The sequence below is a fragment of the Crinia signifera genome, chromosome 1, assembly GCF_055691185.1.
Source record: "Crinia signifera chromosome 1, ASM5569118v1, whole genome shotgun sequence".
NCBI lineage: Eukaryota > Metazoa > Chordata > Amphibia > Anura > Myobatrachidae > Crinia > Crinia signifera.
The window spans coordinates 240,473,298-240,487,023 of record NC_139217.1 but is presented as its reverse complement, the minus strand read 5'-3'; the positions used below and the strand labels follow the sequence as shown (position 1 = coordinate 240,487,023).

General features: G+C 46.4%; 1 protein-coding gene across 3 annotated transcripts in view; it reads right to left on the bottom strand.

The window, feature by feature from the left end:
* The window catches only part of FKBP8 (FKBP prolyl isomerase 8), a 114,864-nt gene extending 101,925 nt beyond the window's left edge, over nt 1–12,939 (bottom strand). Inside the window, exon 1 of one of the 3 annotated variants that reach the window (XM_083179447.1) lies at nt 12,836–12,939. In XM_083179447.1, the coding sequence (XP_083035573.1) occupies nt 12,836–12,898 (63 nt within the window). In that variant the 5' untranslated portion in view covers nt 12,899–12,939. Of the gene's footprint in view, nt 1–12,199; nt 12,222–12,437; nt 12,595–12,835 lie in introns of those variants that run through there. The other 2 variants (XM_083179448.1, XM_083179449.1) reach the window with 2 other exon arrangements.
* Between the last annotated feature and the right edge of the window lie 787 nt (nt 12,940–13,726).

The window sequence follows — 13,726 nt, the reverse complement described above, 5'->3', positions numbered from 1 at the left end:
CGCGGATACTTCACAGGTATCCGTGTCCCCTCGCGGGCTTCACAGGTATCCGCATCCCCTCGCCACGCTTCGGGCTCGGTGGCTCACTGCGCTCGCCACACTATTCTATTCTCAACTCCACGCCGACGTGGATAGTGGGGGTATGAAAAAGTCGGAGGACGCGTACCGCTGCGCTCGCCACGCTTCGGGTTGACGTCAATACTGGGGTGGCGTTAACAATAGAGGCACATTTTAAACCATCAGGGGGGGTTTCCTATACAAATCGTGGGTTTGCGGGGTTATTACATTGAAATCAATGTAAAATCGGGTCTCAGGGACCATTTAACATTGATTCCAATGTAAAAATCGGGGTTGATCGCGTCACCGCATGCGATGGGATCCGATTTAAAATGGGATCGGATAGCATCGTATGCCATCGTACATCATCGCGTACCGAATCCGATGCGATGCGATTTCATTACGGTGCCGTACGTTGAAAACCTGGGCGCCCAGATCGGAAACAAGTACCGATATTTCATATTGTCTTAAATTTTCCTCCTTACAATTATCTTGATTTACATTTTGTAAAAAAAAGGCCGACATATTGCATATTTTTTTCTAAATTTTGGCAATAACTTATTTAAATTTCAAGCTCTACCTGAGGCATGCAAGACTGGGGAATTTATGCTGGAGTCCGTAATATAGCAGGGTTATTAATAAATGCACCCATCTGTTTTAAAGCCACTTTAATATTCTTGTGGATATTAAATTACCACAGCCAGGTTTGAGATTTATAAGCAGTAAGTAGGAAAAAGGGAATTCAATTCTTAATTAATGTATTCCATGGTTCATAAAAAGAGGTCTATAAAATAAAAGCCCTAATGTTTAAAATCAGTATTTGTTCACTACCTTCTACAGAGCCCTCCTACCTCTATATCTGCCTGTTACCAGTTTTTTTTACCACTGTCTACAATTGTAAAGCGCAACGGAATCTGCTGCGCCATATAAGAAACTGTAAATAAAAATAGGATTTTAATACCTACCGGTAAATCCTTTTCTCAGAGTCAATATGGGATATTCTGGATTTCATCATAACGTATGGGAAGGGATATAACTATGTGTTAACATATATAATGTATTAAAGTGGTGACATGCAACCAGCACACCCATAACACAACAAATGGCAAAGAACATGATTGGCAATATAACTGAAGTCAAGAAAACAGTATAACTGTAATTCAAGAGAACAGGACCAGGATCCGTTATTCAGGATCAACAAGGCAGCAAGATCCCGCACTGAGGAGGGCGCCCAATATCCCATATGGACTCCGAGAAAAGGATTTACTGGTAGTATTAAAATCCTATTTTCTCATTTGGAATATTATATCCAAGATTCAAAAGGGAGGGAACGTGCGGAGATTGCTGCAGCACCGCATTCCCAAACAGAATGTCCTCCTTGACAATGGTGTCAAACTTTTAACTCCACTGAGTTCAAGGGTTCAAACCAAGAAGACTGTAAGAAGGCTAAATCCACCTTCAATTCCCATGGAGGTGTAGGCGGCACAAAGAGGGGTTGAATATGCAGCACCCCTTGCAGGAAAGTCTGGACCTCCGGCAAAGAAGCCAATTTCTTCTGGAAGAAAATGGAGAGGGCCAAAATCTGTACCTTTATGGAAATTAAACATCAGCCCAACTCCAAACCAGACTGCAGAAATAAAGGAAGCGGTCCAACTTAAATTCTGCTGGTGGAAACTTCAACTGCTCACACCAGCACACATATCTCCTCCAAATGAGGTGATAATGTGTAGAAGTCACCGGCTTCCTGGCCTGAGTCATCGTAGAGATGACCGACGCATGCAATCCCTTGTGAGCTAAAATCTGCTGCTCAACCTCCTGGCCGTTAAACATAGTTGCTTCTAAGGCCTGGCAGACGCAGGGACCTTGAGTGAGCAAATATCTTTCTTGAGGGAGGCACCACAGGTCGTCCGCTAGCATGGCTTGAAGGTCCGCGTACCACGCCCTGCAAGGCCAGTCAGGAGCTATCAGGATTGCTTCAACTCCATCGGATCTTATGTTTTTTAGGACCTTCTCCAGTAATGGAATTGGCGGGAAGACATACACCAGGTCGTAGCACCACTGCCTCCGCTTGAGGATCTCTGGTCCTGGAGCAATATCGGGCCAACTTCTTGTTGAGTCTGGACACCATCAGATCTATCTGTGGGTTTCCCCACCGATCCACAATGTGCGCAAATACTTTTTCTTTTAGGCTCCATTCCCCCGGGTGAAGGTCATGACGACTCAGGAAGTTCGCCTCCCAATTGTCCACCCCAGGGATGAAAATGGCCAATAGCGCAGTCAGATGATCCTCTGCCTAACTGAGGATCTAGGCGACCTCTCTCATGCAGGACTTGCTCCTCGTGCCTCCTTCGCGATTTATAAAAGCCACTGTCGTCGCATTGTCCGACTGGACTTTTACAGCTTCATTTTTCAGCAAAGGCGCAGCTTGTAGGAGAGCATAAAACACCGCTCTCAACTCCAGGTTGTTTATGTGGAGTTTTGATTCCCAAAGGGACCATCTGCCTTGGAAGGTCACTCCCAGCATCACTGCACCCCAACCTTGGAGACTGGCATCTGTCGTTAGTAGTATCCAATTCTGGATCCCAAATCTCCTGCCTGCAAGTAGGTTTGGAGGATGGAGCCACCATTTCAGATATTCTCTGGATCTTGTGGACAGGAACATCTTCCTGTGCATATGCAGATGAGACCCTGACCATTTGCTCAGGAGGTCTAACTGGAACACATGGGAGTTGAACCTCCCATATGAGATCGCCTCGAAAGAGGCAACCATCTTTCCTAGAACCCGAATGCATTGATGGACAGACACCTTCACAGTAGCCAATAGATCCCTCACCAGAACCTGGAGCGCTTGAACCTCGTCCCCTGGAAGAAAGACTTTCTGCTTCCTGGTATCCAGCACAATGCCCAGAAACAGCAGCCGCTGCGATGGGATCAGCGAGGACTTGGGAGGGTTTGTGCTGGGTTTACTCATACCAAAAGGACTGCCTACAATCACCATGCTCTAAATACCTGTACTCACTGGGCATTTATCTGGGACTTGATCTAAAACCAATACAGCCATCTCATAAGGAGACCCCAAATACTTTGTCTCCAATTGGTAACTATCATATATTGGTGCAGCGAATTATAATAGATTGCTTATCTTGTGGAGCTGACTCATTAGCGTGGGGGATATAACAAATCTCCAACGTCCATGAATTGCTTTTATCACCATAGTATTGTTCATTTTAGAATTGTGAGAATTCTCATTCATTAGGTGTTTATTTTATTGAAACAATAAATGTCATATAAATATTTTTAATAAGTGGTAGTGTACATTCTTCAGTTTAAACCCTAGCGCTGTACTCCTCCCTTTTTGGGATTATTTTATATATTTGGGAGAATTACACATTCCCAGTACAGCAGCTTTGGCTGTGCCTGTGGTTCCCTTCTTTCAGACCAAAGGGAAGGACCTGAATTGATAATGGTCTTCCAGAATGGCAAACCGCAGGAATGCCTGATGTGGAACCCATATTGGGACGTGCAGGTACGCGTCCTTCACATCAAGGGATGCTAGGAACTCTCCCTTCTCTAATCCCGCTATGATTGCCCGAAGGGACTCCACACGGAAAGTAGTTCCCTTTAGGAATAGATTGAGAGACTTTAAGTGTAGAATCGCCCATACCGAACCGTCCGGTTTCGGTACCACAAATAGGTTGGAGTAGTAACCCTTGCCCCGCTCCTGAGGAGGGACAGGGATAACTACCCTAGACCGCAATAGTTTCTGTATTGTAGGACCGGCGTTGCGCCGTGGGAGTAGACGGGAGGAATGTTGATTTCCCCGCAGTAGCCTTGAAAACCAGATCATCCAACTCGCTCCCAAACAATCTGTCCCCCGTATAAGGGAGATTTTCCATGCTGTGTTTCGAATCAGTGTCTGCCGCACTGGCGTAGCCAGAGGGTTCTGCGTCTGGAGACTGCCATGGCAGAATTGCGTGCATTTATTGCACCTAATTCTTTTTGTGCATGGCACAGCATTTTGGTCATGTCTTGGATGTGGGCCAGTATTTCTGAAACCTGTGCCACCATCATATCCACTTCCAAACCTTCCATTATCTGGGAAGCCCCAGTATGGACGGCCTTATCCATCCAGCAACTCCCCAGTACCAGGCGCTGATATGCGCCGCTAGCAGTATAAACAGCCTTAAGGGTAGCTTCTACCTTTTTATCAGAGCTGTCCTTCAGAGACGAGGACTCTGGTACCGGTAGTACCACCTTTTTGGACAAGCTTGACAGGGACATGTCAACCACCTTTTCAGCCAGCCGGCTCAAAAGGGAAGGCAGACAAAACTTTTGTGAGCCTAAAACGTTTTTCTGGGGACTTCCATGCCGCCTTGAATGCGTCCTCCAAATCAGCCTGTTCTGGATAAACTATAGGCTGCTTTTTCTGGGCTCCAAAGAATGGATCCCCCACTACAGACTCAGTTACAGGGAGGTCTAATACTTCCCAAATGGCTATAATGAGTGGTTCAGCGCCTGTTAGTGCAAGGGCTCCTCATCTGTATCAAGGGGGACAGCCTCTGCGCCCTGTTTACAGGAGTCCGTTGGAGTGGGGGTTAAATTATTCACTCACATCCTGGAGCATGCTCTTTATGGAGCTAGCCCAGTCTATTTCTTGAGAGACAGACTACACATTCCCACAAAGCTGGGGTGAGACACCACTGAGCACTGGGGAAATGCAAGCTTCACAAGTCACTTGTGAAGTAGAAGCAGGTGAAAACTTCACACTGCATAACATGCAGGTTATGTTCCTGACCATGATGGGGGAACAACAACCTGAACCCACACTCACAGTGATTGTATCTAATGTACAATAATCACACTATGTGACAGGTAATGCATTATATGTATTACACTTATGTGTGGCAGCTTAACAAACCTGTGGGTAAGACTCAGAGGCACTGAGGTTGGGCCTGCACACCAACAACCTAGCTCTCAGATTGGAGAGCTGGTAAAATACATAAACAACAGAGGATTATATATACTTGCAGTTATTAACCCTTCACCAAGGTTAAAAGCGACAAAAATCTGTACTGTCACTGCTGCAGAACTCCCTTTCTTTCCACACCGCTGAGGAGTGTCCCAGGAGGTGAATAATGGCGATTACAGAGCCCAGGGAGAAGCAGGAAGCTGTTAGCTTGGCGCTCTCAGAGGTCAGGTTCCGCTCTGAGTAAGCCCCACCCATTGCATTGCGCTGGGGGTACACATATTTATACTGGAAAATGGCCATAAATATCCCTAAATGCGGTGAACTGCTTTGGGGTACAGAGGGAGCACCTAATTCCAGTCTGTGGCAGGGCTGCGCGGTCCCCATGCAGGGACGCCGCAATCGCCGCCGCCATCTTGCCCATCACATACCAGGATGCCCACTGAGGGAACGCCGGGTCATACTCACCACTGATGTCTTCGGGCTGAACCAGGGGTGTGTGACATGCTGGGGGTGAGCTACGTTGACATCTAAGCGACCGTGGTGACTAACACCCTCTCAGGACAGTGGTCCTGCAGCAGGGTCAATTCGGTACCTAAAGAGGCTGACAATTGAACCCTTCCCCTGGTTTCCCACGATGCAGGAATGCTGTTTAAGCCCAAACAGCAGACCCAAAATAACAAAGAAATGAAACTGAAGAAAAACTCTGGAGCTTCACAGTGTGGCACATTTTCTTAAACTGGTCATGTGGGAGGAAGTAGAGGGGAGGAGCCAGTACACCCAGTTAAAGAGCTTCTATGTGCCTGTCTCCTGCGGATACCTCTCTTCTCCCATACATTATGATGAAATCCCCAATATCCCATATGGATGACAGAGAAAAAAAATGTATATGTATTTTCTGAAGACAAACAAAAGTTATACCCCTTTCACACTTGCAAGCTGGGTTCTAAGTTCCTGGTGCGACCAAGCTTGCAAGTGCTTCCACACTGGCCACCCGGAATGAAGTCGGGCAGGTGGCGTAATCTAGAGGCTTGGCCGGGGCGGCACTGGGAGATGTCAGCACCACCCAGCGGCGCATTTTCACTGCAGTGAACAGGATATGGGTCACGCTGACCAGGAATACCCGTTAACACTCACCGCATCCCATGTCGATTCCGGAATCTACCCAGGTCAGGACCTGGGTAGAAATCCTGGAATGCTGAACATGGGATGCAGTGACAAGATTCTTTCACACTGAGCTAAATCCCAGGTTGATGCGCGTTAATGTGCAAAAACCCGAGATATTTTTGCAAACGTGAAAGGGGTATAAATCTTATCCCTCACCACATACTTGAACCGAAAAGGTCGCCATACAGTACTACGATCCGTCGCAACAGTGTATGGGCCATCTGATCCCCTGAGCCATCTGATCTGATCCTCTCGGGACAAGCCCTGCCACCAGGAGGAGGGCCCGAGATCCAACTCGGGTCCAACGTGCACGGGGCCGCGCATCGGACCTAATGGTACAACAAACACATCCGATTTGGGCCAATTCTCGGGAATGAGTGAAATCAGCCCAAATCGCAGTAGTGTATGGGGGACTTTAGGATGAAATATAAAAAACACACTTTACTTAAGACTGTTTTGGCCTTTTGTGTCATGAAAACAATTCTGATCCTCAAGGGTGCCAGGACTGAAAGTTTGGCGACCACTGACCAATAGTTTCGTGTAACCTCCAACATTATTCATTGTACTGCACCATGAGCAGAAAACATTAGGATTTTTCTCTACTTTTCACCTAGTCTGGAGGTGCAAACTACAATCTGCTTAAACCAGTGCTTCCAAAATGATGTGCCTCATTCAGACCTGATCTGCAAAGTTGCAGATGAATACAAGCAGATAGCCACCGCCCAGGCAGAAGAAAACCCGCCCCACACATTTTTCTGACACTCCCCAAAAAACTGCATGTTTCCACCCCCAAACGCTGGATTCCCATCAGTCAACCTCTAAACACATTCCGTTTATGATCTATACACAATATGGGGGGGGGGGGGGGGCGCTTTATTACAATGGTGTTCATTCTAGCACCCACCATCTTTTAAAACCCATGCAGTTCCTCTACCCTGCTGTAGTGCTTCTAGCAGAGTGTGGTCTGTATATCATCACTGATATGCAAACCAGACCTGTGCTAGAAACACCACAGCAGACAGCGACACCCCAGGCAGGGAACAGGAACTGCATGGGTTTTAAAAGATGGTGGGTGCTAGAATGAACACTATAACAGAGCTTCACCTGAGATGAGCTCAAACAGCTAACATAACTTACATTAGATTTAGTACTCTGACTTCATTTAAGACATAAACCACTACAATCTCTGTTGTATGATGGATTCAGGGGCCATGTTTTGGAGAACATACAAACTCCATGCCAAAATAAATAAATTGACATGTTCATTCTCATCCATCTGACCACTCAAAATCACGGATGCTGCAACTCCCATGGTTCTTGATGCGGCTTGGCATACTTTCTCCAAACACTCGGTTGTACGGATTCTGCTCCTTTTTTTAAACAGAAATTTGTGTTTTTTTTCACAGCACCCATTGGATAAAAAAGTTTTTTTATTCAAAAATTTTTGGAAAAAAATATTAAATTAAGTAAATACCTGTCATCCTAAGGGCTATTTAACACGCTCCGGCTCCTGCTGGGCGGCAAAACCCCACACGGCCAAGAAGCCGTGCTGCACTCAGAAGTTTTCGATGGTGGGGATGGCCACAGCCCTGCATCCGTACCTTCCAGTGGTGGGATCCGGCTGCAATCGGTCCATCCCGTGTGAATGGACACAATCATGTCCATTATTAACTACTGTGTGCGGCACGTCATTTGGCCGTGCGGGGTTTCGCCGAACGGCAGGAGCCGGAGCATGTGAAATAGCCCTTAGGTTTAGTTATGTAATAATGCATTGTTGTGCCTCTGATTAACAGTCACAATAACTGGTTTTGCCTAATACTTTGACCATAAATAATTGATCTAGTGTTGAACCTCAAACCTGAGGCACCCCATGGTACTTTGGCACACATGTTGAGGTCATAACCAATTACTTGAAGCTAAGTAACTTCTACTTAATCAATTATTCAAGACTAGTATAGATCACATCAAGTTTATAATAGTGTGACTCAAGGAACCATCATTTAAAAATTGTGGTCCAGAGGTGGATATTTAAGTAGAGATGTGCAGGCTTTGATTTACTCTGATTTCAAAACAGGATCTTATTGGCTATCCCAAATCACATGACAGTTGTTGATAGTTGATAGCCAATAAGATCCTGCTTTGAAATCAGAGTAAAGCTGTGTACACATGCTTAGATTTTTCCCTGTTTTCGATTAGATTTTGCTTATAGAAGCAAAATCGCATCCACATCGAATGGTTTTTACGACACTTTCGATCTGCATTCGATTCGATGCACGCTCCCGTTTTCTCAAAATCAAATAGAAAAATCTACTGTGCAGCCAAGGAAATCTCGAATTCGATCCAGTAAATCAAATGAGTACATTGTGCCTACATTGTGAAATCGAATCAAATGCAAAAGTACAGATCTAATGCCAAATCGAATGGGATGATCTAATGCCAGATCTAATAGAAAATCGAATCTAACATCAAATCTGAAGCAAATCTGAGCGTGTGTACAGGGCTATAAGCAGAGCTTGCACATCTCTATATTTAAGACTATTGCAACAAAACACAGAACTCTACATTTAGAAAAAGCTAGGCCCCAGTAGCATGTAATTAGAATTGCACATAAAAAATAATACAAACAGTAACAGCAAGAAAACATGTTCTCTGAGCATTACTGCCGTCCATACACTGTACAATCCGATGCGCGCTCCTGCCCATGCAGCCCTTATGGACATCACAAGCAATACTAATGTACTGCATGAGTTTAGGGGAGGGGGTCATTAGTGTATCCTAGGAACACAGACTGACACCTATTTCAGAAGGAATTTGTCTCTAAGAGTGAACTAGAATAAGGCCCTATGTGTGGGAAAATGAGGACACTTTGCACAGCATGCTAGAAAGAGGGATATTTGTCCCCATCAGAAGCTGACCCAGCTTGATGGCAGCCAAGTTGGCACAGCAACCAATATGGATGATCCATTTAAATTGAGCACACGCTCATGTCGGCAGATGCACAGGCCCAAATGCTGTCCTTTATAAGATTTGACAGCACTACTACTTTTTATTTTTTACATAACAGTTTTGGCTAAACTCAGTCAGCCTTCTGTATTTGCCACTTTGTAAAGTACAGGTTGAGTATCCCTTATCCAAATAATTCCTAAAACCATACATTGCAGAAAGTGAAAAAAAAATAATTCTTGCTAAAACCTTCTGAGGACATCTGTAACAGCACTACTGAAGACATTACATATAACTGGCACTAAACATGTGCAAGAAAATTATTGATTGCCATTCAAACTTAGTGCCTGAGATAAATGGACAAATGGACACAGCAGTGGGGGCAGATGTAAAATGTGTGGAGGGAGTTAGATGTGGGTGAGTTATTTTGCTCCTGTGCAGGGTAAATAATGACTGCTTTATTTTTACACTGCAATACAGATATCATTTTGAAGTAAAACCCCAACCAAATCTAATTCTCTCTGCACATGTTACATCTGCCCCCCCCCCCACCCCCTGCAGAGCACATGGTTTTGTCCATTTGAGAAGAAATTTGTCTTTGCGAGTGAACCAGAAAAAAGGGCCTTTGTTTCAGGTCTTGAAACCTTGCTTTATTTATTTGTACAACATGCAAGAGGGATGCAGTTAAAATCCCGGCGGTCGGGATCCCGGCGTTCAGAATCCCGACGCTGGAATCCCGACTGCCGAAATGCCGACACATTCTCCCTCCGTGGGTGTCCACGACACCCCTAGAGGGAGAATAAATTAGCGTGGCGAGCGCAGCGAGCCCGCAAGGGGGGGCGATCCACGTCCCCCCCTTGTCGGCATTTCGGCTGTCGGGATTCCGGCGTCGGGATTCTGAACGCCGGGATTCAATACTGAATCCATGCAAGATACCTAATGATACATCATTGAAATATAAAAATATTTAGAAATACGGAACAATCCATTGTCCAAAATTCTTCTGGTCACGAGCATTTTGGATAAGGGATATTCAACCTGTACTACATAAGGGGAATTACATTTTATTTCAGGAGCTAACCCAACAGAGCAATTCAATTGTTTTTGGACACCTACTAACTATTGTTACTCCACAAAATATTTCTGCTTCCTACCCTGGAGGATAAACACTCGGAATTGTGAAGGCTGTATGCTGGGAGATATTCGGAACTGAATGCAGCTGCTAGTGTTGGGATTTCTGCAGTTTGTTTATTTTCATGAGGGTATGTGCCATTTTTGGATCCATGTCCTCCCATACACCACTGCAAGATAATTTACCATCTGTACTGGTGTAAAGACCCCCATACACTAGTACGATTTTGGCCCGATTTCACTTGATTCCAAGGTATCGGTCCGAGAAACCCGGATATATTGCATGTATGACATCCACTCTGACCCGATCACATAAATCTTACGTTTTAATATCCACAATGTATCACATCTGTCTTCCCCTGAACTTCCTGTGAGTCCTTTTACATGCGATAAATCACATGCAAAAAATGGCACATCAAGTGCCAAGTCCAATGTGAGCCCTTCCAGGGAGTTGCCAGGGGAGCTCAAGGTAAATCCATTCTGACTTGCCCTTGAGGCAAATCGGACCAGTGTAAGGGGGCCTTAACTGTGTCATAAGGTGCCCATACACTAGGGCCATTCAACAGCAAATTGGTCACTTTTCATTCGATACTGGTGAGAAATCAGATAATATAAAGCACCAAAATCATGTTTGCGCCATCAGGTATGATGCGATGCACGGCCCCATGAGCATCGCTTCGGAGCCTGAAGATTTCACGTGCTGCTTTACAGAATTATTGTAACACCAAGCTAAGCAGGCTTGGCTGGGATCACATACAATAAATTTTATGCAAAAGGACTGCATAAGGTGTATCCTATGTGGTTATGCACCTGGGACGTTCTTGGGTCAGTTCAAGGGGCATTGCGCATGACTTCTCCACTCAAAGAAGTGGCCTTATAGTAGTGTAGTGTATGGCCATAGGATCCTCCCTGAGCTGCCCGGGACATACTTGGGCAGCAGGATAGCATGCAGTCCTTTCACATGCGATGTATTCCCCATGAGACTCCACTCCCCGATGCAGGGAGGGGTTTTGAGCTGGAAGTCCAGACCGGTGTGCACTGGACCACGCATCGGACCCAAAGGAATGTTAAACACATCCAATTTGGCAATCCGTTGGAATCAGATTAGTGTATGGGGGACTTTAGAGCAATTTCTGCCTGCCGGGCAGCCAAAAGCCATGCCGTCCCCACTCAGAATAATGGACAGCAATGTGTCCTTTCATACGGGATGGTCACGGCTCAGCCGCCGGATCTAAAGGTGCCCATACACGTTACAATTATTGTATACAATATTGTATACAATATCGCATCTCATCGCATATCGGTTTTGCGATGAGATCAGATGAGATGAGATCTAGTACAAAAAGTATGTGCTGCACATCTCATCTGATCTCATCGCAAAACCGATATGAGATGCGATATTGTATACAATATTGTATACAATAATTGTAACGTGTATGGGCACCTTTACCACTGCAGAGGACAGTTGCGTGCCGTGGCCGCCCCGACAGGTCAGTGTGTGCTAAGGGTGATGGGGGCCTTTCATACACACCGGTCGTTAGGTGTGCGGTTTTAGCTCTCCACCGCCACCAAACTGACGTCACTTTAGTTTCCACATACAACTTTACAGAGCTGGTGCATTTGAAAGGAACAATTGTCAGGCAAAAAGCAGGACAAAGTGTGTCCAGCTTTTTGCCTTCAGGTTAAAATCGGTGTGTGTGTGAGAGAAACTGCCCTTAGTGTATGGCCACCTATAACCAACCCCCTGTGCACGGAGTAAGGTATTGGCACTTCTGCAATGATAGATTATCTCTAACAGTATTCCATCAACACACAGGCATTTAATACACCTGGTTTCCTCAGGTCTCCTCTGTGCCCCCTTTAATCAGAATGTCTCCTGTCCTTTATAATGCAGATATCCCGCTGTCACCCTGTATCAGGACATGTGCGGCCTACCCCGCATTCCAAGGTCTTTCCTTTCCAATCACCACTTGTAGCAATAAGCAGCGGGGTGGCGAATCACACAGGCACCGCACAGCCATGACTGGGACTAGCTATGCCGGCAGCAACACGCAGGACTGGAGGCTCTGTCCCTGCCACACTGACAGCAGCGGTCGCCAGAGAGGGCGGCTGACGCAGTATCATCAGCAGAGTGCTCCTCATCTGCCCCCTTAATACCGGCCATAGAGATTACCGTGCGCTGCTGTCACCACTCTCCCGGCACCGGGATCCGGCCGCCGTCACTCGCTCCCAGTAGTAGCAACAGCAGATCCCTCCCGTGTCTGCAGCAGCCCTTCCGGGAGCGCGATGTAACTAGCTTTGAGATTGGCTGCATCGCCGCGACTCATGATTGGCTTCAAATGATATATCCCGCCTCCCGTGGGCCGCCGCTAGGTGTTCGTTCTACACGCCACAGGGCAGCAGGGCAGATTTATTAAGCCTGGTGAGTGATGTGACCAGCGCAGCGATTGCTGATACGTTTTCACTGCCCACTTAACCAATAAATAAATCATTATTCGCCCCATAGCGCTGCACGCATAGTTGCATACATATACATGCCGGTCACATCCCCATTTTCTAAATGACGCTTACTACTGATTGGCTGGCTCGAGCACGCAATTCTGGCCGATGCGATTGGTCAGCCAGTCTTCCCATAGTTTGCCGTGACAGCGGCTCTGCCTTCTCCAGCGATTGGCTACTGATGCTTATTGTCTCCTCGCTTATCTGTGTCTTGTGATTGGCTACTGTAGTCTTGAACTCTCCTGCGATTGGCTACGGCGTCTCAGCATGCAAGCACTTATTAGCTGTATCATATTACTGCTATGACGCTGATTGGCTGCCTGAGTTAGCTCTCAATCTCTGATTGGTTGATTCTCACTTCTGACTTCCCCTGCTGAGCTGCGCCTTCACAGTAGGGATGGCCATGGATCCATCCTACATCGATGGTTGCCATCGATGGCTTTTAAGGTAGGAACCATCGATGGCTATAAAACATTCAATCGCCGCCATCGATGGTTCCCGGCATCGCTTATAGAATAGAATAGAATAGAATAGAATCAACTTTATTGGCCATGTGTGCTTGCGCACACTAGGAATTTTTTGTGGATTACAGTGCAGCATCAAGCAGGGATGAAATGGGGTGGGGAGACATTACATACATTCCATTGAGACAATTATACACGTTACATTGAGAGCATATTGACATTACTTGCGGGGATTCACATGCCCGCCGAGCTGAACAGCGACTAGGCAGCCATCAGCGGCGCCACAGGTCGTTGCAGCAGCCAGGTAGGTAACAATACAAGCAGGGACAGCACAGTTGTCGCACAGGGAACACATGCCCGCCGAGCTGCACAGCGCCTAGGCAGCCATCAGCGGCGCCACTGGTCACCGCAGCAGCCGGGTAGGTAACAATAGAAGCAGAGACAGCACAGTTATCACAAGGGATCACATACCTGCCGAGCTGCACAGCGCCTAGGCAGC